The sequence below is a fragment of the Periophthalmus magnuspinnatus genome, chromosome 10, assembly GCF_009829125.3.
Source record: "Periophthalmus magnuspinnatus isolate fPerMag1 chromosome 10, fPerMag1.2.pri, whole genome shotgun sequence".
Classification (NCBI taxonomy): domain Eukaryota; kingdom Metazoa; phylum Chordata; class Actinopteri; order Gobiiformes; family Gobiidae; genus Periophthalmus; species Periophthalmus magnuspinnatus.
The window spans coordinates 29,833,606-29,859,882 of record NC_047135.1 but is presented as its reverse complement, the minus strand read 5'-3'; the positions used below and the strand labels follow the sequence as shown (position 1 = coordinate 29,859,882).

General features: G+C 41.1%; 1 protein-coding gene across 4 annotated transcripts in view; it reads left to right on the top strand.

Moving 5' to 3' along the window:
• The window catches only part of pcdh19 (protocadherin 19), an 80,612-nt gene that overhangs the window by 31,514 nt on the left and 22,821 nt on the right, over positions 1-26,277 (top strand). For all 4 annotated transcript variants that reach the window (XM_033974125.2, XM_033974123.2, XM_033974124.2 and 1 more), the window contains exons 3-4: positions 14,852-14,910; positions 18,994-19,166. In XM_033974125.2, the coding sequence (XP_033830016.1) occupies positions 14,852-14,910; positions 18,994-19,166 (232 nt within the window). The remainder of the gene's footprint in view (positions 1-14,851; positions 14,911-18,993; positions 19,167-26,277) is intronic.

Sequence of the window (26,277 nt, the reverse complement as noted above, 5' to 3'; positions counted from 1 at the left end):
ACATCACAAAGTGGAACAGAGCGTTTTGAGCTTTGGAGATGTAGACAGACTAATAATAAAGCATGTGTGAATGAAACAAAACACAACTCCACGTATGTTTTTGAGGAGGTAACAGTGTTATAACATGACTAAAAGCTAAAAGTCAATTTTACATAGTATATAACCTTTAAGATATAGACAACCTAAGGCAGGGGCGTCAAACTCATTTTCACTGAGGGCCACATCAACAAAATGGTTGCTCGCAAAGGGCCAGATGTAACTGTAAGATAAATGTCACTACGTTTTATTCTTATTAACCGTTTCTATATTTATTACTTATTCAAGTTACAAATATTGCATATGAATTTGCATAGACATGAAAAAAATGGCTGTTTAACTGTGTATCTCCTGATAAACTGACATTTTAAGGCAGTCATACCTTTTCATTTACTTTGTTGCGGGCCACATAAAAGTACCGCATTTGGTCCATGGGCCTTGAGTTTGACACATGTGACCTAAGGCAATGATAAAAATTTTAAAAAAGTAAAGTAAAAAGTAAAAAAAGTAAATTGAATGGATGTCTACCAGCTCATTTGCTCCTGTATTAACATTGCACTGGGTTAACACTTCCTTCTCATCATGTTGCTTAAAAGAATCATATTTTTGAGATGCAAATGCAAACTGTTTATGTCACTAGATGGTAGATTCCATAGGGTCAAATGATCTGGTATTATCCACTGTAAATGAGGCTTTACATTTTGTTTAGTTCATCCTGTACCCTTGTCATGGTCTGCCTGTTAACAAGCCGGATTTACAGATGCTCTTGTGTGATGTGCAAGTAGTTAATGCTCTCCTGTCAATCCCCCTGCGCTGACATCTGTCTCGAAGGGACCATCCCCCCATATTAGCAGCAGATGTGGCGCACTATAAAGAGATAGTTGGTAAATAGGATCAGGAAAAACGCAGCTAACTTCTCTCCCGTACAGTATGAGCGAACGAGGAGTAGTCTGGGTTGGTTTGTGATGCTAGCTCAAATATCTCCCATCTGTTTAGAAACTTGGCTCGATTCCCGATTATCCACCCTGATTTCAATAGCAGCTATGATATAATACCCTGGCAGCTGGTTTATCAAGATATGATGTTTAGGGGTTAGCAGATTCAAGGGGTTTTTGGAGTGGAGTGTGTGGATTTGGGCACCTGCGACACACATGGTATTTTGAACAAAGCTCCCAAGCCCTCGTCATAGAAGCCAGTGTAAACAGGCCTTGGAGCGAGTGGCTGAGAGTATTGGATTAATGAGCGCTGATGATGAAGTTCCACTTGGAAGGGGTAGGTGGTGGGCTTCTTCTCCCCCACCCATTCCCATTGGACGATTGATGGCTGAAGTGTGGAAATAACTGGGTGCTAATTGCTAATCCATGTAATTATCTTAAATCTTATTCTGATGTTGTTCAACGGGCACATATAGGGTCTGTAGGGAAGCTGCAATTTACTGTATGAAGCGTCGTTTTTCCACAGATCTGACCTGAAACTAGTCTGGCAACGTCACCTGCTTGCCTCCTCAGAGAGAGAGATCAATGTAATGTCATACTCTAGAACATTCCATGCAATGAAATAACATGTACACGGTGACAGGCGTGTACTAGACCACCTAAAAACCACCCTGAACTGCAATAAAATCTGCCCTAATGAACCTTAAAGTTGCAGTTTGTAGAGCCGCCTTCACATTCCCCCTCCCTCCCCATAGTCTGCAATGTTTTAGTGTATCTGGAGTCTTTCTGACTCTCTCCCTTTTACCCCGTGTCAGATTAAGGCATGTCGATAAACAGACCCACTCAATCCATCTCCGCTCACGCACCGCCCGACTGTCTGTAATGAGCTACTGCAAATCTCTGTGCGACTAAAATGTCTAGGAGAGATGCCTTGTCACAGCGTAGGAAAAGAGAAGGCTGCGAGGTAGGTAGGTAGGAAGGGAGCGAGGATACAGGAGGTGAGGGAGGGAGCCCAGACAACGCTATGTGACAGTTTGACGGGGAACCCACAAAGCAGCCAGTTTTCTGTCTTTTTACGTTTGCCGCTTGATTAAGTTCTTAAAATTGATAATTCCTGACATCAAGGGAGTCTATAAATTAATTGAAAGAGGGCCCAGAATTGGACCTTCTTTCTATTAATTTATATTAGAGGGGGCCCATGTGAGGCTTCTTGGCCCAGGCCCCCAAATTTCTGTTGACGTGCCTGCCTATAGTCCTCTTCGCATTAGCATAATCAAATTTTAATTATAAGTTTGCTGCAGTATGAAAGTTACTAAAAGTGGAAATCTGGGTAATGGATTTGTCCAGTGATATTTGGTACTTTTTTATATTTCCCACAGTACTACTACCACTACTACTACTATTGCTAAGATTAGTAATACCACTACTAACATTTCTTCTACTACTAAGAAGTGCTCAAAATATAGCACCATAATCCTAGTCTTCCTAAACTACCAGTACTAAATTTGCCCAGAGATCCCAGTACACTTAAAATGTGTACCTTCAGTATTGCTATTGTAACTCATATTTTACAGTGAATTTGATTACTCATCTACTTTCTATAACTCCCAGCAGTAAGTAAGCAGTACACTAGGTATCGCTTTTACTACCACTACCACTACTACTACTACTACTGCATGTCTGCTATCCACAACTTTTACTACTACGACTGCATCTATTTTAATAATTTTGTTGTTATTTTGCCACGTTCAAAACAAGTCTGGGGGTTGATGTTATTTATTCAGTCTTTAAAGGGAATATGTTTACATAATCACCAGAGCTTTTGCATGTTTATTTTAAGGGTCGGCTCAGGGGAGATGGAGTACACCATTGGGAATTCAAAACGTACACCCTGTTTCCCCACAACGCGACTTAATATAGGCCAGCCAGATATCTAGTAATTCTCCCTTATATATCCCCACTGGAGCCGGAAACCATGGACTACCTAGATTAGATGTTAATGGTTACTCAGTCTTAGAAAAACACCGCCTTTGTATTTCCGTCGGTCTATCCACGCATTTAAAAGCTTTTTCGAATAAGAGTAGTGTGAAAACTTTGTGGCCGCACGTCAGACTAACAGAAAATCCCTCCAGACTCGCCCAAAGGGGAAGTTCCCACTATTCGAGCTTGATTGGAATCCGCAGGCTTTAAGCGGAGTAAAGCCGATTTCTTTTAAGGAAACATCGTTGATATTCTGCTCGTTTTGCTGTCCTCCCCCGTGTTTGCAGCGTAAACCCCCTGAATGCTAATCTCTAAGGGAAGTGGTTCTCAAAATGCGGTGTGGGGGTAGTGCTGGTATGCAGACGGACGCTGACTGGACTGTTTGAAAGACCGATCAAGAATAGACCTAGTTTAGTGTTGGTTTAACTAGTTTAAGATCTTGATCCACGTATAGCGCATTGGTTTTAAAACAATTTCTTGTCGAGTCCTGCTTATTTTAAAGCTACAACCAGTGTTCATTTGCACAAGAATGACAGATTATATGTATTTTAGTCTTTTGCCTTCTAGTTTAACTCAAGATTTAGTCAAAATAATATGTAGTGTAGTTTTAGATGACGTAATACCTTAGTCAGACTTTAACTCTACTTTACCTCTATCCCAATAATCACTTGGCTACATATGGCAATTTTTTATTTTAAATTCTACTTCAAAATCCAAACATTATCCTTAACTTTGCTATCTATTTTACCCAGCCACCAGAATCCAGTGAACAGGTGTTCCTTGAAACAATATGGCCCCCAGTGGTGTTGCTTAGCCCCTTACTTATTGTCACAGTCTGGGCTGGACCCCACACTCACCACGGCTTAGAATTCACCGTCCCCTTTTAAGACAAACGCAAAACAAAAGTTAGACCCAGGAAGCCACGTGCACCATACCGACGCAGTGAGACAAGTTGGGGCCAATGCGTTATCCCCCCCTCCGCCAAAGACAACAGACCTAGCCTAAGCCTCTTTAGCGCCAGCCAGCCTACCACCGGCCCCGGAATGCAGACATCAACAGAGCAGGGTGCCTATTATTTAAAATCTTTTCATCATTCTAAGGAAGAAGGGAACTAGCTTTGACGTCGGGCAGCCCATGTATAATGAATGCTGTTTCTATCAATGTATGTATAATTAATCACATCGTGGCTAATATGGAGCCTCTAAGCTTGAGTGACACGGAGACTGGGAGGGCTACTGTCTCGTTCCATCAGACAGACAATTGATGGGCTGACTTCCTGCGTGGTAGTACTTCTGCAGGTGGAGATTGCATGGCCCACATATACTGGGGCCTTTGTTGTTGGGTTGTTTTTTTTTGTTTTTTTTTGGAGAGCGTTGAGTTGATTGTTTGGATGTGTGAGAGAATAGGGAAGGTTTGAAAAATGAGACGGAAACTCAAGCAGGAAGCAGCGTGGTGCGAGCGTATCTGTTACATTGTGTGTTTTTAAATGCATTGCTTGCTTTGCTCACCGACACACACATGAAACACGGAAACAAGTACGTGGTCAAGGACAAGGCTGACTTAAGCACTCGAGGGGAGGGACTTGGAGGTGGAAGAAAAAGTCGAAGGTGCATTGAAGTGGAGATCTTTAATAGTGAAGTAAAGGCAAACAACACCAAACTATGAAAGTCTAAAGTTATACTACTGTTACTACTACTCTTACTACCAATACTTCAACCAATACCTTTGCTTTTTTACTTAAACAAAAGTACTTGACTGACTGTACCACTTCTAACCAAAGCATACTGCTACTAATACGACTACTACCAGCATTACGAGACTCATGTTACTACTACTGAGTGCTATGTGCTCTGTAAATAAAGATTCTGTTTGGCTAGCACTATTGCTACAAGTACGCGCGAACTAGGCCTGTCATGCTAAATACTATATCGACTTATCGTTCAATATATCAAAACTGGTACGATATTTTTTGGCGTCAATATTAATCGTATGTACAGTTTTTTCGCACTACTGGGATTTTTTTGTTTTGTTATTTTTGACTATATCATAAGATTTGAGCTGTAAAAGGTTGAATGAATAGCTTCTATGACTTATTACAGATGCAAACTAAGTGCTTTTTGTTGTTTATTTATTGCAGCTCAAGATTTTTTTGGTAATAGTTTTTTGTGGTTTAAATCTGCTCTTGGGTTTTTGTGTCAGTGGCATAAATTAGTTTCAGTACTATCGTTTATCGTTTATACATACTTCAACAGTATATCAAACTTAAAATATGTGTTATCATGACAGACCTACAGGGAACTAATAAATTCTGCTTTTTACTTCTAACAGTTGCATGAGTAATGGCATCGATCTATACTTCTGTAGTGCTTGTTTCATCACCACTGAACCATTTTTTTTTGGCATTTAACACTGCGACTACTCTCCCTGAAAATATGGCTGCTACTACTGCCACCACTACTGAGTAAAAGTACAACTATTGTAAGTAAAGTATATAATTACATCCCGACTGTGCTTTGCAAGTGGACTCTAATGCTGATTCTCCATTGTTGTAGTTTTTGTGATCCATTGATTGGTGATGAGTGCAACGATGCTGTGAATTTGGCAGGTTATTTGTTACACGCTTAGCCTTCTGTCACAGTCGATTGTGGATAATTTGAGTTGCATTGGAGCCAGTTAAATGTTAACAACTCTCTGTATTCATGACAGTGGACCCCATTTACGCAGAGAAGAGGGAAAGACAGTGTGAGAGGGAGAAAAAAAGGGAAATTTGTAATCTCATCCGCAAGCCATGGCTGCGCCTCGGGCTCTCTTTCACCCTTTTTTACTTCTGATCCTCCCTCAGGGGCTCTGGCTTCTCTGAAGGAAGAGTCAAATCTATAATCTAGCAGATGGCACTGGATCTATAGGGGAAATTCTATAAGACCACTGAAGGTGATGATCATGATACTGTGGGGAATGAGGTGACAGTGGCCTCACAGGTTCCAGCGCCTTATGATAGGAATAAATGTCATACCTCGCACATAGACTAGACTCAACCAAACACCGAGGAACAGGTTGTGGTGGTGGTCTTCGCCAGGGGTGTCTGTCAGGCGCGGTAAACCGTGTGGCACCCTTAGGCGAGGAGGTGGTAGGATGCCAGTCTTGCTTGAAATTTAGTAGAGAAATTGTATTTGTCTTTGCATGAATAGTGTGAACAGAATGTTGTTTGCTACCCAGTCTGCAAGAATACTATTTTTCTGGTTTGTACAGAAACAGAATCTCACTCACAACAACAAAACACACATCTACATTTAGTTATAGCCACATAGCACCAAAGTTTGATTATACTCAACAAGAGACTTAATTGAACAAGACAAAACATGCATGTACAAACTCAGTATCTTCCAGACGTAAATGGCATAATGAATCTTTTTTATTCTTATAATTGCATTTAGCTCCCCTGGATTTCCTTGTCCCCGCCCCCTTATGGCTTCCTTTAGCAATGGGATATCAATAATCACGAACATAATGTGTAGAGCTTCCTTCCGGAGAGCGGGAGGGGAGGCCACGGGCTCACTGCATCTCCCCAGGACGCAAAAACAATAGGGGAGCTAGCGAGCGAGTGAGTGACAAACGTAGACTGCTCAAACACAAAACACAACAGCGAAATCCAATATGACAGTTGTAATTGATTGTCTGTAGTGGGCTGCTTTGTGTGTGCGGTGCTGCAGAGGTTCGGTGTCCTCGAAAAGCACAGAAGGATGGATGCTGCTTCTCAAATTGTTGACGTTAAAGGCATGCACCAGCCTTTCAGCCTTAATCTACTTTGTCCTCTGTTCATGCTCACATTTTATAGACAGTGGGAAGCTTCTGACTTGCGTGGAGAACATATCTCTAATCTGAGTGCAGAAACTTGTCAAGATATAACCGTAATGTATGTTGACATAATACAGTAAGTTACTTTGACAATAACTAGATTAAATGCTCGTTCACTGCTTTTTTCCTGGATTTCTTTGTGGGTATATATAGCACAGATTACTCAGCAATTCTATACCGACAAGTCAGTTCAATAACACTGTGAATTGGGCACATTTTCACGTTGCAACGATGAGCCTCCAAACTCTTCCAAAGAAATTATTTTCCAATGTAAATTATGCTTTTCCTTTACACCAGGGGTCTCAGACTCAAATTAGCTGGGGGCCACAAGAGGCAGAGTCTGGGTGTGACTGGGCTGCATCAAGTATTGCACAAAAAAAGCTTTGTTAAAATCTTCTCAAACACTGTTCTCATCACTTTTTTCAACATACATGAGGAAATATGCCAATTCTTGTGGATTTTATGGATATACATCGCTATTTGTTGAATCTTTTGTGACGGGAGTACAAACAGCCAACCACAGCGCGAGTGACACGTGCATTTGTCCTGCGGGCCACAAAATATCAACTCGCGGGCCGCAATTGGCCCATGGGCCGTGAGTTTGAGACTCCTGCTTTACACTTTTAAAGGTCCTATATTATGCTAAATAGACTGTTGTGAGCTTTAAACCATGTTAGAATGTTGTTACCTCTTCAAAAACATGCCCGGATGTGTTTTAGTAATCCTGCATTATTAGTCTGTCTATATCTCCAAAGCTCAAAATTCTCTGTTCCACCTTGTGATGTCATGCAGTGGTAGTTTTCAGTTAGCAGCTACCTTTTACCTTTTGTTCAGTAAAGAATAAGTCCAGGGTTAAAATTATCCAAATTATTCTATAACACAGTGGCACGTCCTGTTTTATCACATGACATCACAAGGTGGAACAGAGTGTTTTCTGTTTGAGAGAAGAACACACCCTAAATATGCAGGATTTGTGTGTTAAACAAGTGTAATATAGGCCCTTTAAGCCATTCTCCTCCTCCTCAAAGTGTAAGTTCAGTATGAGTAAGAAGACCAAAACTCTGTAGTTACTAAAACACCTTTGTATAAACATATTTCACAACACGAGCCTTATCATTCTAGTAACACAACACTTGCGCTACAGTGTGCTATTGTTCCTCCTTCTTTTCTCTCCTATCTGTGCGACATCTGCTGAACTTGTCGGCTGTTTATTGGTGTAACAACTGGCATCTCAGCAGCGCTAAAGCTAGCCCCCCCACCACCTCATCCTGGGGCTCCCTGTGCCCCTACACACAATGAATACACTTGCATCCCGACTACAGAAGCAATTGTCACGCTGGGAGGAAGGCAAATCAAATCTTATAGCAGCAACTAGGCGCGGAGATTGCTTTTCCCCCCTCTGGGTGGCAGCGGCAAAGGCTGAGCTGCCCCCGGGCTGTCTGCAGCATGCCGATGTGTGCCGATGTATGCCAACGTGTGCCTATGTGTGCCAGCGTGTGCCGATGTGTGGCGCTGGTTTGGCCCCGGACAAAGACGTAACTGGGGTGGACTTCTAATGGACAAAGGCAGTGTCTAAAAGCAGCCATCATTCATTTTGTTTGGTCTCAATAGGACATCTTAGGAGAATGAACAATCTTTGGATGGCCCACTTTCAATTATGTCATTGCATTTGCACAATACGTACTGTGCTACACTGTTGACTCATGCATGCCTTGCTTTGCCAGTGCTTTTGATAGAGAACTGTCTGCAGTCATTTGTGTTGTCGTGGTGAATGACATTATTCAAAATCGCTTAAATTCTTTTTTTTTTTTTTTTCCATTAATCAACAATGAATAGTGTTTACTGTTGTAACACCAGAATAAAATTTATTTTTTGTTGTTATGCAATATATTTTACAAAACGTTATGGGTAATGTCTGCAATTGTTAAACCTGTGATTGTTTTGCTAGATTCACACACAAATGTATTTATTGTATTTATTAATTTAAGAAAAGAAGGAACAATTTGGAGAAATTCAAGTTAAGCTGGAGACTGAGAAAACACATTTAGAACTGAATTCATCTGTATTAAAACATACCTTTATATTGCACTGGACCATGCTGCAGAGTCCTATTGCACATACTCTTATATTGCACTGATTGAATTGCATTTTTAATCAGGTGTTTAGCAAAATAAAAAAGTACTGCCCCAACCAAGTACTGTTCCAACTTCTAAACATACTGCAGCTCACCCACGAGGTATTCTGTTTTAGAAGTCTGTGCTACTTCCTGTATTTTTACACTTAACTGATGTAAAATGATACATATTTACCACCAAACCAAGTATAAGTATAAAAACAACCCGTCCTGTGCACTGGCAGCTGATTTACTTCTGTAACTAAAAAGATGTGTGGACGAGGTGATCAGTCAGTATTTCATGAATTAATATTTTTAAGTAAATTATTGTCCATTAAGTCACTCCCTAAATGCATTTTTCTAACCAAGCTGGTGTAGCTAGCTGCCCACTGTCAATGCTGAAGCCTGGAAGAGACGCCAATTCTGCACTTGCTGTCGGTTGTTAAAGGCTAATTAAGGCTAGTGCCAAAATCTCCAGCGGGTCATCTCCTGTCCATCTCTCCTTCATCTCCTTTTTTTTCCTCCTCTTTCCTCACTCCTTAATAAGCCATCCGTCTCCCAGCTACACCGGTGCCCACTCTTTCCTCTCTCGGCTTCTCCAAATGAAAGGAACAATAATTACTCGGTCAGCGCGGCCCTCTCCTCCAAACAGGGTCTTGTCCCCGTCAAAAAAAAACACATTGTCCAAACGTATTAAGTAGCTATTTGCAGACAACCTAGCTGTAGTTAAGCCGTGCTCCTCCCTGTTCGCCTGCAACTTGACCTCCCGATGAGATATATTGACATGACCGCCAATTTGAGGTCAGTCCAGAGAAGAAAAATGTGTGGGCAGTCATTGTATCTTTTTTTTTTTTTCGTACAGGAAGCTAGCGGCTAATGCTTCCAATTCTCTGCTGGACTAGGCGTTCCTAAGTGAGTCATCAATGCCCAAGGTTATGCCCTGGCGTGTTGCCGGTTTGTTTATTTCCAGTGACAATTTGATAAATAGAGCAAATGGGGTTATCTCCTTATAGCCTCTTGATTTATGAGTGGCTACTGTATGAGAGATACAGCGGAGAGATGGGGAATGGAAGTGCTGATTGGTTAAGAGCTACCCGCACTTAAGACAAGCCCGTGTAAAAACCCATACAGAGAATTGCATTATGGGTTGGAGTGGAGAGCTATAGTTTGCGCAACAAGAAAACCTTCCAACCAAACCCGTTACATAGAAGACACTGGTACGAGAATGTTCTATCTGTGTCTTTTAAATGAAGTTTTCCCCTTGTTACTCATGCCTTCAATTTTCATTAGGGTCTCTCAGCTTGCGCAGCCACCGTAGAGGGAGAAGAGGCTTAAATCCTGTTTACCGGGACTATAGAAGTAGAACTCTTCACCAAAACATGTGCTCGGAAGAAATAGGGGGCCACAGTGTGAAGTTTGTGGGATGCAACAAGCTCAAAATTAGCATGAAGGCGTATAAGAGATCTTGAAGGAAGTTTTGTTTGACTTGTGTTTGGTTGTACTTTATAATGTGTTTATCTTTCAGTATGTTTGAGCGTGGTAAAAATAATCTAGGACAAAACGGATTTATTTTTGAAAATGCATGAATTTAATAGTAAATGTACTAAATGCGTTCACAAATTGGGGCATTTTTAAAATTTATTTATCCATTTATGTATCCATTTATTTATTTATCTATTTATTCATTTTATTTTTATTTATTTTTTTTATTTTTTTTATTTATTTTTTTTTATTAAGATACAGCCAAGTTGTCAGGGATCCAAGCAAAGTCTATACCTGAAATATTTACCTTTGACCTTTCCCTTAACCTTAAAGATGCACATTATCACCTCTAGTGGGCGGGTTCGACAGCATGGCATTAAACCATCACCATTGAGACAAGCGGATGACCCGAGTTACAAATCTTTAATGTCACATCCAGGCAAGTCCCAGTCCCATCTCCGGAGGCGCTGTACACCTCCACCAGAAAAGTTACATAGGGCGTCTTTAAATAATAAATTCCAAACGATGTCTATTGTGCATAAGCCCGTGTGCACTTCTTGTAAGTGGCAGAAGTTCTAAATGAATGAAATATTACATGTTAATCTTTAATGAACAGTTAATCTGAAATGTGCTATGTTGCTCCCGCTGCTACCTTTGATATTTAATGGAGTTAAGCTGAATGGGAACAAAAGGAGTCGGGGGTAATACAAAGAGTACAAACTGTGTGTGCTGCATATTACTGACTAATAATCAAATGTTAATTAAATTCTTTTTGGTGAATAATCTTCTCTATAGTAATGAGTTAAGGTTTAATTAGGGCTAAGTGGCAAAAAGGAAGATGGAAGCATGCTAACCTTCAGTGCAAACACTTGGCTACATAATTTAGCGAACGCACCCCTCGTGTTGTTTACTACTGCGGAGGTTCAGAGGGAGGCAGCAATTAAATGTGATAGAGATGAGATGGACTGTAGTTATAAGCATCATAATGAGCGCTTTATTAAAAAAAATACAGAGATAATCAGCTATCACTGACAATACCGCATATACAGATCAACCAAAACGACACAAGTGAACGCACAAACCGCTGTATATCGTGAACACTAGCCTCAAATTTAGCCAAATAAGCAATCAAGTTTAGAGTAATTTACCAAATGAAAATAGCGTTGCCAATTTTCTTTTTCAATTTAACAACTTTGAAGTGCAAGTTCACTCTGTAATACATTTCAATTGTTTTTTCATTAAGTCGCTATTGATAGCATTATCTTAAATTAGCTTAAAATGGGAGTTTAATGCGTTCTTGACAACTAGCAATTTGGCATTTCGACCAAAGTCTTCATGTTGAATTGCTTGACAACGTCCTAATGAAAAGAAATGTGATTGATCATTGTAATTAATAGATATAATCAGATATCAATCCAAGACGTTTTTAAGCAAATATGACTCAATCTTCTCTTTGCAAAAATAGCCGGTGGACTGTCAAAGAGTGATTAAGTTTTACGCTAATATGCCCCTTTGCTAACATCTCCCAGCGCTTGTATCTTTGAACTGGCGAGATAAAACGGTAAACTGCTAGCAAAGCGGGACATATATTTCCATGACTCTTGCACATTTTTCATCAGATGCAAACAGGCCACTGGAGCTGTTTGCTGGAGGTAAACACCACTCATCGCCGCTCTGATCTGACACACTCACTTTGACTTATTTATGCATTTGGATTCATCTCCAAAGACTTCTAAGTACACTGGGATTAGGATGGCATTTGCCGCTTCATTTCCTCGCCTACTTTCCTGGTTTAATAGATACAGTATTATTACGTCATATTAAAGGCCTATAGATACAAGTTTAAAGTGAAGTATGGCCTTTATCTCTATGTATATTTCAACCTTTGTCAGAAAGTTTTCTCATTCTTAAGTGCCTTATTTGAAGATGCAATGCGTAACTTTTCTCGTGAAGGGTCCGCTATTTGCTTGTGTCTCTGGAGATGTCATTACTTGTTGCATTTATACGATTTCAGGTGTTTTAACTGCTCGAATATACCTTAAAAACACACGTTCTTACTTGGAGCGGGATCGTCTTTCCATCAAGCATCACCTGTTTGAATACCAGACACATCTTCATGGAGACAGAGAGGTAGCAGACCCCACGCGAGAGAAGTTACATAGTCCACCTTTTTATATTTGTAATAGAAACGTATTCAAATCAAAGCGACTATGCGCGTCTACGGCAAAGGATTGTACGATTCTGTTCTCCAGATAATCACCCTTTCTGCCTCTGTGCCTGCATTAACCTTTCTTATCACGGCTTTCTGAACAACCCCTTTGATACCGGTACTGTTGCTTTCCAAGGAAGTCAGGCATCGACAGTGGCTTTTATCACGTTAGACTATCTAAGCTGTGGAATTTTAAGCACAACCCTTGCAATTCTGTGCGCCGGAAAACACCTGCGTCTTATCAAAGTTGTCAGATAAGGGGTAAGATCTCGGCCTTTTTACTGCGTGACCCGGAAACTCCCCACTGCGGGTTCGATGGCCTCTGAACCCCTTAACTTCTCCATGTTAGCGGAGTCCGTGTGTAGAGATGCTAACTGGTGAAATTCATAGAGCAATAAAAAAAAAAAAAAAAAAAAAGGATGTGGGATTCTTTGAACTGCGTAGTCTAATGTGGGTCAGAGATGTAGCGCTTGCATATTCCGAAAGCCGTTTCATCTGCAATTGCAAAGTTAAAATTCCCCTGGTACATGCTTAATTTCATCTACTTCCCTCACACTTATTTATTTAAAATTCATAACCTTTAATATTCTACGACGTGGTGAAAGTGATGAGCTCAGAGAGGGGAAAAAAGAAAAAAGGGAAACTTTTTATTCCAGTGGCATCATAGTCAAGTTTTCCCTAATGGCTGAATTTTAAAGATGGAGGAGGAGCAGAGAGGTGCAAAGAGAAGTAAAGAGGAGCAAAGAGGAGCAAAGTGGAGCAAAGTGGAGCAAAGAGGAGTAAAGAGGTGCAAAGAGAAGTAAAGAGATGCAAAGAGGAGCAAAGTGGAGCAAAGAGGTACAAAGAGGAGCAGAGAGGAGCAAAGAGGAGTAAAGAGATGCAAAGAGGAGCAAAGTGGAGCAAAGAGGTACAAAGAGGAGCAGAGAGATGCAAAGAGGTACAAAGAGGAGCAGAGAGGAGCAGAGAGGTGCAAAGAGGAGCAAAGAGGAGCAAAGTGGAGCAAAGAGGTACAAAGAGGAGCAGAGAGGAGCAAAGAGAAGTAAAGAGATGCAAAGAGGAGCAAAGTGGTGCAAAGAGGAGTAAAGAGGTGCAAAGACAAGTAAAGAGGAGCAAAGAGGAGTAAAGAGGAGTAAAGAGGAGCAAAGAGGAGTAAAGAGGAGCAAAGAGGAGCATCCCAAGTCTGTTGTCTGAACATTTCAGTCGCAAAGTCTGAAAAGAGCATTGATATTTAGCTGATAATGAGATCATGAGAATGGCTGATTGGGACGACAGGAGCTCAGTTGGTGTCCACGTTCGTCCACTGACCCACAGGTTGGGGGTGCGATTCCAGCTCCCACAGATGAATGTTGTCGTGGTGTCCCTGGGCAAGACATTTAACCCACCTTGCCCCGTGTGTGTGTGTGTGTTTCATTGATGTAAAGTGCGTTGAAGGTGGAAAAGTGCTATATAAAAACATGACCATTGTTGATCTGCTCCTTTCTGTTTCTCCAAATCAAAAATTGTCCTTGCAATATTTTTAGCAATAACAGATTCTTTCCTTCTATTCTATTTACTTTAATTTGCACAAAATCCTAATTTAAAAAAGAACTGTGGTGTTTTAGCGTTAGCAAAACCAGTGTGTGTGTTGCATTTAGGCTACATAGTGATACTGTTTGCTTTTACGATGCGGTCACAGAGTTTTGTTTTGTGTTTTTTTTTTTTCTTTTATGTTCTGTGGAAGTAAACAAACCTTAAAAGATAATTTATCTTCGTAATTTATTTGGTCCGCTGGTAGAGCAAGCACTTTCACAACTTCTAAAATACAACATACCATAATTTGTCACAGTGGTTTGCTATGATCCGGTTCAGGCTTGTTTTGCACCAGTGTTTTTCTTTCTTTTTTCTTTTTCTTTTTTTTTTCAAATCATATTTTTAAGTTCTAAATATGACTCAAAGTTGCTTAACATAAAATAACATCGGTTGGCGTCAGCGCTGGATACGGTCGCCCTCCCCTCTCCCAGTCAGCCTCTCCCCATGTGTGCTTTGAAACAGAACAACCCCTAGTGATGCGCCGCTCACTGGGGCCTCTGTGTAAAATAACATTTCAACTGAAAGCCAATTAGTGCTTACATTATTTTGATGCTGGATGTATTATTAATAGCACCTTTCTTTCTCTCTTTTCCCCCCTCCTGCCTCCATCGCCATTCCACTACCCCCTACCACCACCCCCCTCCTTTCCCGTCTCCCTCTTCTATCTTCCAGACCGAGAACTACTCCATCGACACCAGCTACGTGAACAGCAGAGCCCATCTCATTAAAAGGTATGTCTTGATTAGAAACGTTGTTACCATTGTTATCTGTAATTGTTTTTATCTCATTAGGCTACGGTTACACATGCTGCAGCACCACATGTGTTCCGGCATGTACTTCAATTACTACGGTGCAAAGGGTGGGGGACTTCTCACAGGGAGGGATTAAAAGGCAACTCTCTGTATTGCATCCAAAGAGCTGTTATCAAATTATAAAGCAGTAAAATGAGGTGATGACTTTCATATTTCATATTTAGAGCTAAAGTTGTTGCTTGCGCATAATGGTGTTTATTAACTGAGCGAGGAGAGAGGGGAAACAGATGTGGAGTTGATTTAGGTGTGTCTCATGAGGATTCCGCAGTTTCAACATTTTCATAAACAAGTGTGGTGAGCTAAGCCTATATAGGTGTCACGTCAGGTTATACAGTGCACAGGGTTTCTATTTAAAGCGGCATTGTGTGAGGAGAATATTCTCTTTTGAGCGGTAAGTGTTTGCGTTCATTGAAGTTGTAATGCGCGATTTCAGTGTAGAGCTTCTTAAGTGTAAACTATTTACTATAAGGCTGTGAGATTCATCACAATCAAACTGAAGTCACAATTTGGATGTATGCAAACACCAAATCACAAAGCTGCAGTTGTTGAAGTAACATAATTTCCTCCACAAACAGTGAAATCCCCTGTGTTATTCTGCATAAAACTGCTGACCCTGTAGTTTAGTTGTGTATAAACATGCTCTGAAATGTGATTCTTGCACGAGCTTGTCAGTTCATATTTCTTCTTTTTGTCAATTCTCCTGGATGCGTTTAAAGTGTGAACACTGAACAGAATGTATTATTAAAACCTAAATCACAAATCTATCTGCAAAGCTTGATAGAAAAAATGCAATTATATATTTTCTCCCAAATAGTTTGCTGTGAAAGGAGTACTTTGTTGTACATCTTTTCATTACTACAGAAACTGTACTACTATAGAAAAAGATTTTGAATCACATGTTCATAATACATGTTGAGTAAAAGTGATTTCTAGACACACAAACTAATAGAAAGTCAGTTTAGATTTGGAGTATCAAACGTGCATGACTCCTGAAACACACATGTTTTGTGCAGTTTCCACGAGACACCAAATACTACCCAAGCTCTTTCTCCTGTTTCCTAGTGATCCATCCTGCTGTATTTTCTAAAAAGCCTACCTTTAACAAAATACTACTTTTATCGATTACATTCCCCTGAAATCCAACATAGTATTGACAAACCATAACATGGCATCCTAACTTTCAAAATACTTTGCCTCTCCACTTTCCTACACAACCCTGGAGTTTTCAAAACAAACCAAACATCCAAACTTCAAACCCACAAGTTTTAGATTTCAAATCCAATACGGCTTCCTGCATGTTTTCAACTGTTTGCTGCTATCAGTCGAAATCAAATAGCGAGTGTGGGCTTAGTCAGACAGGATAAACCCGAGGAATGCAGGTCAGGGGCAGGATAAGGGGTCATACAGTTACTCCCCGAGCCGCAGACTGCCCTGTAACCGAGCCCTACCTTGAGAGCACAGTCCTCCCTTGTTACCTGCAGCCAAGAACCACAAAGCTTTCTCTTTTGTCCCTGCCCGTCCTTTGCTCTTTTGAAAGGCCATTATAGCCATTTCTGTGCCTTTAAAGAATCCGCCCCCCTCATCCGCATTAATGTAAACAAAGAGCATTCAAGTGTGTGCGGACTACAAAGCCGGGCCCTCAGGATCCGGCTCCATAGCCCAGGGTCCGGGACAGGTGCAATTACAGTGATAACATCAGAGAGAGGCATTAGCTCCACCGCAGAGGCCCCTCTCTCCTGGCAGCACTCGGGGAGGAAGGTCTGGGAATGCGGCTAAAGCTTGGCTCCTCCGTGTCCTTCAGGCCGTCTTCACCTTCAGCTGTGTGTTTGCTCACTTCTGTTTACTCTAGCCTCTCTTCAATCTCCCACCAGACCCCCTGCGCCATTCTATATAAAAGCGTAGAGATTTTTGCAGATAGATCGACTTATTTTAGACGAAAGTAACAGTGTCTTAAAGGTGGTCAGCGGAAATGTGGAATATAACAGGATTTTCAATGCAAAAGTGAGATGAAATATGGAGCTTTAGCAATTATTTTGGTGCTAGTTTGCTGCATTTGGAAGGGCATCTGGTGTAAAATCTATGGAGCTAAACAGTGACCACCTACTTTGAGGTTCCTGAAGTAAATTCTCCATTCATTGTTCCCACAGCTTTTCCAAACAAAACAATATTAAACATTTTAAAGATTGCTCTGAGCTAATAAACTATCCAGTAACTAACAATTATTAATTTACATATATATATTTAGATTTAATTATATATGTAAATTAATATGTTTTTGGACTTGTTGGTCTCTGTTGTGTCTGTAAACTTATTATTTGAGTCTAAAAGGACAAAAGGAATGGGAAATTTCCTCAATCTCAATGGGCTTTATAGCAAAAAAAGAAAGAAAAAAGCAAAACTGCCAACTGTTTTTGAGTGAAGACATTTCACTCATCCAATCCGCTTCTTCAGTTTTCGTCAGATTGCTGGTGGACACTGTCTTATCTCTATCTGAAGGGATCGTACCTTGATCATACCTGACAACTTGGTTTAAAAAATAAATGAATACATCAACCAATAAAAAAAACCCATTATGATCTACTGTACAAGTTTCAGGCCCTAAATGAGCGCGGCGTTCATTTCCATACGTTATCGACGCGCTCCTGCCTTCTCCGAAACCCAATATGCTGTCTATCAATATACACAGATGGATAAATCCCATACTTCTTCCTCCTACGGCGACAACACATGTTTGAATCTTCACCCTATTTAGCGTTGTTTGTAAAGCAGAATTTGTTCCAGTGGGATGAAAATCAAATGAAGGGAAATCACGCTGTTCCTTTGCAGCTGTTGACTGTGGCGCCCCCTCCCATGCACCAGCCTCTTTATTGACTGCGGGTCCCAGACAAGACAGATGCTGCGTTTGTGTGCTTCCAGCGTTTGCCTGCATCCATCTTCTTCGGAATTCCTGATTGCGGCAGTATTTGTTTGATTGTTGTGAGCGAGGGCCCTCCTGTTTGTCCGATTCGATGTCCTTGAAGCTCGGAGCATCCATCCAAAGTGTCCACTCCCTGTCCAAAACAACCTAAGTAGACGCAGTTATCTCTTAGGGTCAGTTCAATCGAAAAGCCTCTCAGTAGATTATAACTTTGTGTGGAGAAATGTGGAGCGGGAGGGAGAGCGAAAGAGTCAACGTAAGTACGACAACGAGGGAATCTATTGGAAAATGATGTTTTAAATGATCCATTTGCAGATTATACATGTAACTTTGGGTTAAATCGCCTACATCAACACTACTGGTCTCCATTGTTTGAAGATGAGTAGGGATGGAAATATTGTGCACAAATGAGGAAGTTGATCTTGTGAGATTTTTTCCCTGCGTATTTTGCATGGGAAAAAAAAGGATTAAGCAACATCTTGAGAAGGTATAATTTTCAAAACAGCCAAAATATAAAATAAAACCAACCAAAAAAAGTCCAAATCTTGTGTTCTCGTTCTCACAGACCCAATCTTGTTTTTCGTCTTGTGGAAATTGTGTCTCGTCTCGAAATTAGTTGTACAATGAACAATAAAATCGTTATTAGGTAGGTGCAGGGTGCCTGAGCGATTGGCTAATTTGGATGCAAGAAGGTTGATGAGAATTCAATTTTTGATCGTGTTTTGGGAAAAAATGTGCCAATGCAGAAGAAATGTAAACTGTTTTGTGAGTCATTGGTGTACCCTGCCTGAGGCCAAAATGCATAATAATTCAAATCCGTTACAAACTATTGAAAATGTTTAAAACCAAATGACTCAGTTCTGAATAACTCAATCCAAGAAGCATCCAACTTGTCTATGCCTGCACTCGCATTCAAAAGGGAGGGCATGACGACCCGTAGACTCAGACGTGCAATTTCCGAAGAAGGCAGGAGATTGAGTGACTGCGGTTGTGTGCGTGTGTGTGTGTGTGTGTGAGTCCACGTTATTTGACAGTTAATCAACATACCCCTCTCTCCTCTGCTCCCCCTGCTGGCCCCCATGTAGCACGTCCACTTTCAAGGACCTGGAGGGAAACAGCCTGAAGGACAGCGGGCACGAGGAGAGCGACCAGACGGACAGCGAGCACGATGTCCAGAGAGGTCACTACGTCGACACGGCTGTCAACGATGTGCTCAACATGACGGCGCCCCCTAATGTGTGCCAGCTGCCAGAGCAAGGTAAGGATAGAGCTCGCTGTGAAGGAGGGCCAGTGCTTTATCGTGCCAAAATAACAGAGGGTCATTGACTTCAGTGGAGATTTGCGAGGTTGGGGATTCCTCGGGAAAGTTGTGCTTAGTTGGGTTGGAATTGAGTCAAGTTTGAGTAAGGGTTCAGGGTTGTGGTCAGAATAGTTACAGAAAAAGTAGCTGTTTTGGTGGAATAAGGAAAGAATTATTTTTATCTGCACACAAGTTAAAGGTACAGTATGTAACTTTCTGTAACTTTCATCACCTGCATGATTCCATAGAAATTGAAAGTCAAACCACTGCTATTACTTCTGATTTGGATTTTGTCGAGATGCAATAAACACACAAAAAATGAGAATAAAACATGCTTTCCGGCTAAAAACTTGCACACTGTGGCTTTAATTGTGTGCAGATTAATAAAAAGAAGCGTAGTGACAGCTTTTGTTTCATGTTGAGATATATGTTGACATTATAATATAGCATTACCTCTTTTTAAAGTTTAGTTATGCTTTCTAACCTTCAGATTTTGTTATTTTTGTGGAAAACGGAAAATGGCCTTATCAACGTTGTTTGCATTTAGCTGTAACATTGAAATGGAAGGTTGGATGGCTGCAGTTAAATATCCCCGTCAGTTTCTTTGGTATTGTAAGCTCAAATTTGAATGATGTCTCAGAAAACAACAACAACAATACCATAAGTATCCGATTCACGAACTAGAAGCGTCGACATTCTATGAAGCCAACGAAACAACCTTGAACAAACTTTTATTTCTAAGTCTCCTTTACTCACGTGCATTACATGTATTCAGACTTGCTTTTAAGCTAATGCAGTGGAGCTCTCACTGCGGATTCTACCTTTTGATACTGGCTTATTATTGACTGATGGTTGCCAGTCGTCTGCTAGCTTGATGGTCGGTCGAGCCTCACGTGTGCTGTCGAATGGTAGCAATTAGTTTCCTAACGGTACAAGGTGCACATCTACATATTTCCACGTGGGCGTCATCCATTATTCAGCATTAAGCAGTGAATTAATGTTGATGTTTCCCTTCGTTTAAAAATTTGCCTGGCAGAAGTCGTGAAAGGGGTCGCCGCGGTTCGTAGCTGCTGCCAGTCAAGCTATAAGGGAGAGATAGAGTAGTGGAATAATGATTGTCTACTATATTCACCGGAGGGTATTTATGAAGCTACAGGAGGGAACACCATATGCACAGGTGCGATGGCTCAGTGGGTCCCCAGCAGTAAGAATGGCTCAGAAAGGTAATTTTGCATGAATGAAGGAGGAACACGGACTTCCCTGAAAAGAGCTTTCTCCCTCGGCCTGACCAATGTAGTGCTCCAGATAAGCCAGCTATATTTAGATTAGCCTCATATAACATACCATTTTTCCTTCGCCCTAGTAAGGCTCTCTACATTTCCCTCTCTTATGAAAGAATCTTTAATGAGCGTAGACAACAAAAATAGCCTAACTTTTAAAAATGGGACTGTGAATGAGTTTTTTCCTTGTTCATTTTAATCAGAGTCTTGAGAAGTACAGACTAGACATGTGCTTGTCTTTGCGTTTTAATCAACCAGATGCTTCACAGTTTGACTGGGATAATAGAACATACACTATATGCTAATGAGAACGGAACATGCTTTCATTGCAGCTATTTAGCAATGACGTAGCTGACAATGTCTGTATTGGACCAGAAAGTATAGTGACCATTACAATCAAGTCAGTGTTCCCCTCTGCGGCATCGGACAGTAATGAACAATGAAAAGTGCATTTGCTGACTATTGGTTGCCAGCAGTAATTACTTTACAGGCTGCAAAAATCCCGTGCCTGTAAAAATGCATGCTGACAGGTCCGCTAGTAGTGCGATCTCATTATTGGAGACAATTAGAAATGATGTACATGAAGAATATTACAAGTGGGGAGAGCTCTCCGAGGCAGTTCTTTTTTCATTAACACCACCCATGATTGTATCTTCAGCGAAATGGATGCATGCCTCTTGAATGTGTAATGTGGAACACATTGCTGGTAAACACAAGAGGCTATTTCACTGCCATGTCCATTCGCTTTGACCAATAGATGATAACAAAGTTTCTGCTTGGAATTACAATTAGCCTGGGTTACTTTATTGGCGCCTTTTTTTCTCTCTGGCCATCTTCGGGCTTAGTGCTCCATGGACGGCAATTTTCTCCAGAAAGGATTTAACAAAATGGCTTCGGCGGAATCTTCTGCCTTTGTTTGAAAAGTCAGCGAGCGGCGGTGGTCACACTAGAGAGTAATGAGAAGCTGTTCATAATTATTAAATGAATTGGCCAAAGATCCTTACACGTTCAGAAATGTAATGACATAGCAAATGAAATCGTCCCTCTATTACCATCTCAACTGTCTAATTACATGGTTAAAGGCTATGTTGGGCTAGCGGAGATGAGCAGATTTAGCATGACGCGCGGCTCAGTTTGTTAATGTGTCATTTTCAGTTATGAACGCTATCTCTCTGGAAATTTCTTTACCATAAGTAGTCATAAAATCTATTATGTGTGGTTCTTGAGCCTGTAATTCCCATAGTGTGATCCAGCAATGTTGGATTACGGTTATACAAGCCTTCCTAATCTGACATTCAAGGTGCCCTTTGGATGGATTGGCTCAGTGCAACTACTTCAACATATTGTCAAATAATACAACAATTGTCCGTATTACAATTAATGATCCGCTGGTGGGATTGGAACAAAAATAGTTGATTGGTACTTTAACCTTTGAACTAAAAAAATGTACGTGGCAAAATGTGTTTTAGATTTACTAGGGTGACAACGTGGGTTTTTCCCTAATTAAAATAACTTCATGCTATTTCTATTTCCACTACTTGTGCATTCAGATTTGAACTTGTTAGATGCCAAATACATGGACAGCTCCTTCACTAACGAACGATCATAAACGTCTAGAAACAGTGTATGCTTACCACCCCGCTGCTCCGCTCTCTTCTGGGACCCAATGTGTTGCATAGTGCACCTCCTCTGCCAACTTAAGTGCCAAACATGTCGAGAGACTGCAATTGCCAAAGGACAACAAACCAAAGATAGAAAGTGCCTTGTTTTTTAGTCTTTGCTTTTATTGTTCTTGTTTTCTTGCGTTGGTAACTGCTGAGAACAAAGGGAGTGAGAAGAATTGAGGAGGATGGGTTAAACTGCGGGACTTCCTCAGTGCAAATGTTTACCATTCCCACTGCCATGTAAAAAGGTGTCGTTTGCCCAAGAGACAAGCCATTACTTACAGCACAAAGAGGTCCTAGATTTCCATCATCTTGTAAGGCTTTCAAAAGTGGGAATGTGCGTGACAAGATGCAGCTGCTAACTAACCTAGTTCCATATCGCAATTATTCACTTGATATCAGTTCGTAGTTGTTATATTTGGCCGTTCTCCGTAGCCTTATCCATAGTCATTTTTCATCGGAGACTCTTGTACCAGTTTGTAGTAAGTTACCAAGAAATCCATCCTAGACTCTTGTGAACTGAACTATCAACTGATTTATGACACAAACGTTACACTGGCTTTGGGAAGCATATGCACCATAATAAGACAAGTTAAGCTGTACATATATAAATTGTAAAAATATACTTTATATAGGACATATTTGGGTGAGTTTGATGATCACAATTAGACAAGTTGGTCACAGATATAATCTTGCCAAGCTCTTACAAGACATTTTTTCATTTGTTCAATTAAACTTCTGTATTAGCCGAGGCAATATTCTTCTTCTAAATCTCAAGAGAGGCCAAGAATCTAAACGAGGTAGTCTGACCTGTAGTTTTTCACCCTAGATTAAATCAGAGAAATATGCGAAGAACAAATTGCATGAAATCTTTTTGAACCTACACGGGGAAGACTCGCCAGTACAATACAAATGGATGATATCACTATACTTTAAAATGAGGAGTAGAAGACTTATATTGAATGAATCCCTCTTTATCTTTATAAGCATGTCTGTGAAGTTCGGAGGGATTTGGTTGAAATGTGCGTGACATGCTAGCTTTGGCTCTGTAGCACCATTAGTGTCAAGGGAAGAGCCTCCAAGGGGCTGGTGACAAAGAAAGTGAGATCTGGATTTTTTTTTCCTCTTTTGATTGTCATAGCTTATACTTAATTCCCGCCGGATATGGATGAGCCGTGGTTTTTAAGGATTAAGATTGGTGTATTGTTAAATGACTCGAGTTATCTGCACCAGGAGAATAAGGCAGAGTGTGGTGCCATGGCACACTGTCCGATTTGTGCCGTGTTGGTTATGGTTTGGAGAGAGATTTCCAGGTCAATTGTAAGTGTTCTGAATAAAAACACCTTTTCACAGCTTATTAGACTCAGAGGGATCTTGGAGACTGTTCAATTAGCCGGAGCAGGAACAGACTTCTTTTATTTCTGACATATTCCTTGGTTTTTACCTCTAGAGAGAATATCTCATCTAACTGTTAGCTCCCTATAGGCATGTGCCTGAAGCTATAGCACAGGAATGGAAGCCCCCTCTATGGGTAAAGCCCTTGTCTGTATTCCCTTCTTCCATCAGCAGATCCACAGGGCTTCACTGTTCCTAATTGATTTCAGCCCCACGTGCAGACCTTTAAGGCCTCTCTGCTTCTATCTGTCTGACTCTGCTTCTGACGAATGGCTGCAAACATCCCAAACCTCCACCTCCCAAGTCAGTGCCAGTCAAGCACTTCCTCCCCTCGCCCCTGTTGAATTAAAGAACCAGTAAAGGCACGTCACATGTTCCTACTGCAAATCTGCCCTAAATTCAACACGGGAACATATCTAGTTTGCAGTTCTGTGATCTACTAACGAAAACGCTGACAGGTGTCAGAATGAGGAAGGCAACAGGAGCGAGGCTCTGCTGACAACACAGGAGCAGTGCAGACTGAGATGGAGAGATGAGGGGAGAGTCTCCTAAGCAGTCTCAGCCATGGAAAAGAAAAGGGGAAACAATAGCTCTGACAGGGAGAGATTTTTGTTCTATTTTGTGAGTCAGAGATAAGTCTGAACACGGTTTAGGATTGAGTGATTCTCAAACAACTCTTTATTGAATTAGGCATCAAAACTTGTCTGGTGATTCGCACTGACAACAACAAGTGTAGCGTTACAATGTTTTATGATTTGATTAAGGTAGTAAACTCTATACAGAGACCATCCATTTTGATTTGGATTTGCCTAATCTAATGTGGTACCTGTGGATGTAAAATGGCTGACAGTGACAAAGAGCTTGGCACGGTGCAAGCATTAAGGAAGATGGAGTGCGTTCTTCCTCTGTTCAGACGCGGTGCGGAGAGCTTGACTAGCAGGTGTAGTGAGCTTTGTAATGAAGCCTCATGATCCAGATTTGTGCCTCTGAGGAGCCCAGACGTGAGGAAATAAAATGTAATTTGGAGCCATGTCCATCTGGGCTCGTCTTCCTTATCGCGTCCTCATCTGCAAATGAAATGGAGACTGGTGGAGGTCGCTGGCACTGTCTTATCCAAATTACACCTAATGCAATAAAACAGAGCTGACCAATATTGATTTTTGCCCCTTGTAAAAATGGCAATCTGCTTTTTTAAACGTCTTGCTGCAAGGAGCTATTTCTGCAAAAGCAATGCTGTTTTTCCAAAGTCGGAGTCACACCATGGAGGAATTGTGGTTGCATAAGCAAACCAACAACATGCTTTCAAAAATAATTTCTTCCTTGGTGTATTCAGAGGGGATGACTTTGCAGATAAGATGGAGGACTGAAACTGACTTGACATGTTTTGTTCTCTGAGTAATTTTTACAAGTTGCCTCCAGCTTCTCTTCGTTCCTCAAACAAGTGCTTCTTCTGAGGTTCAGGCTGTAAACATAGTGATGTGTTAATGTTCCAATGCCGCAGCAGCACAGCCCAAAACCTCAATGTGTTCAAGCCTGAATATCTCTCCATGTATTAGCCGCTGGTTAGCATTTCCATATCAGCTGCTATCACAATGTACAGGAAATCTAACTGTGATCTTTGTATTTTACTGCATATTTTAGTTTAGTTAGTATTTTTGTTATATGGACAAACCTGTGATCAATGTTGCACCATCTTTGGAAGAAACAAAACGTCAAAGTATTGTGTTTGTGACCAGATATGTAAAGTAGGATTCTGCTCATCGCACTGCACATTGTAAACAACTCCAGGAGCATTCTTTTTTGAGCGAAGACTGGGATATAAACTAATAAACCAATATGAGAATTACATGAATTTCAGAACAAGTTTGTAGATCCAAACAATAGGCACAACCAGATTTTGGGGATATTTTGTTCTTGGCAGAGGACATTCTGTTATTGAAATAATTAAAGCCTTTGCGGTTTGATGTGGCAACTCAAATTGCGATTTCGATTTGCTGTGTAGCCCAACTTGTGATGTGAAATAGAGCGTCGAGTCCAAAACAACCACAGAGAGCGTCTTTAGCATACGCGACACGGAAATAGGAACGCTTCATTATCTTCTAGGGTCTTCCAATGAGCCTGATGTATCTAGTTACAGGCCCTTCACACTGACAGCTCATTTTCTAGACAATCCTGGCATTGCAGTTCACAACACGAAAGGGGAAAAGAAAGAGGGGAGAGAGAGAGAGAGCGAACACGGTGAAAGTGGGGCTTCCATTGCTTATTCATGACACCATGCGCGACGCTAGGTGTGTTAATAATCTGGGCAGAAACCAAAGTGAATCGCATTTGTTTGTCGAACGCCAATGCCCAAGTCCAGGCACCAATTGGCAGCAGATGGGAAACAGAGGGGGGGGATCAGGGGTATACTAGACAGAAGGAAAGAAGATTAAGAACAGGTAATGTGCTGGGGCAGAGTGTATATAAAACTGAGAGGAGAGCGCACCTGAATCGTAAATGGGTTTAGGTAGTGTACACAGAATAAGAAGGAGAGGAGGTGTGGAGTGGGTCTTTAAAGGTTAATCAGGGAAGGAGGGATAAGGGGATGAAGGGAGGGAGGGAAGGAGTGTACGGGGAAAGGATGCTTCGAGAGGAGCAAATAGAGTTGAGTCCAATAGGTAGAAGTGTTGCATTGTCTCGGCAGAATCCAATTCATTGATTATAACTCTGCGCTGCGAAAGCAAGGAAGTG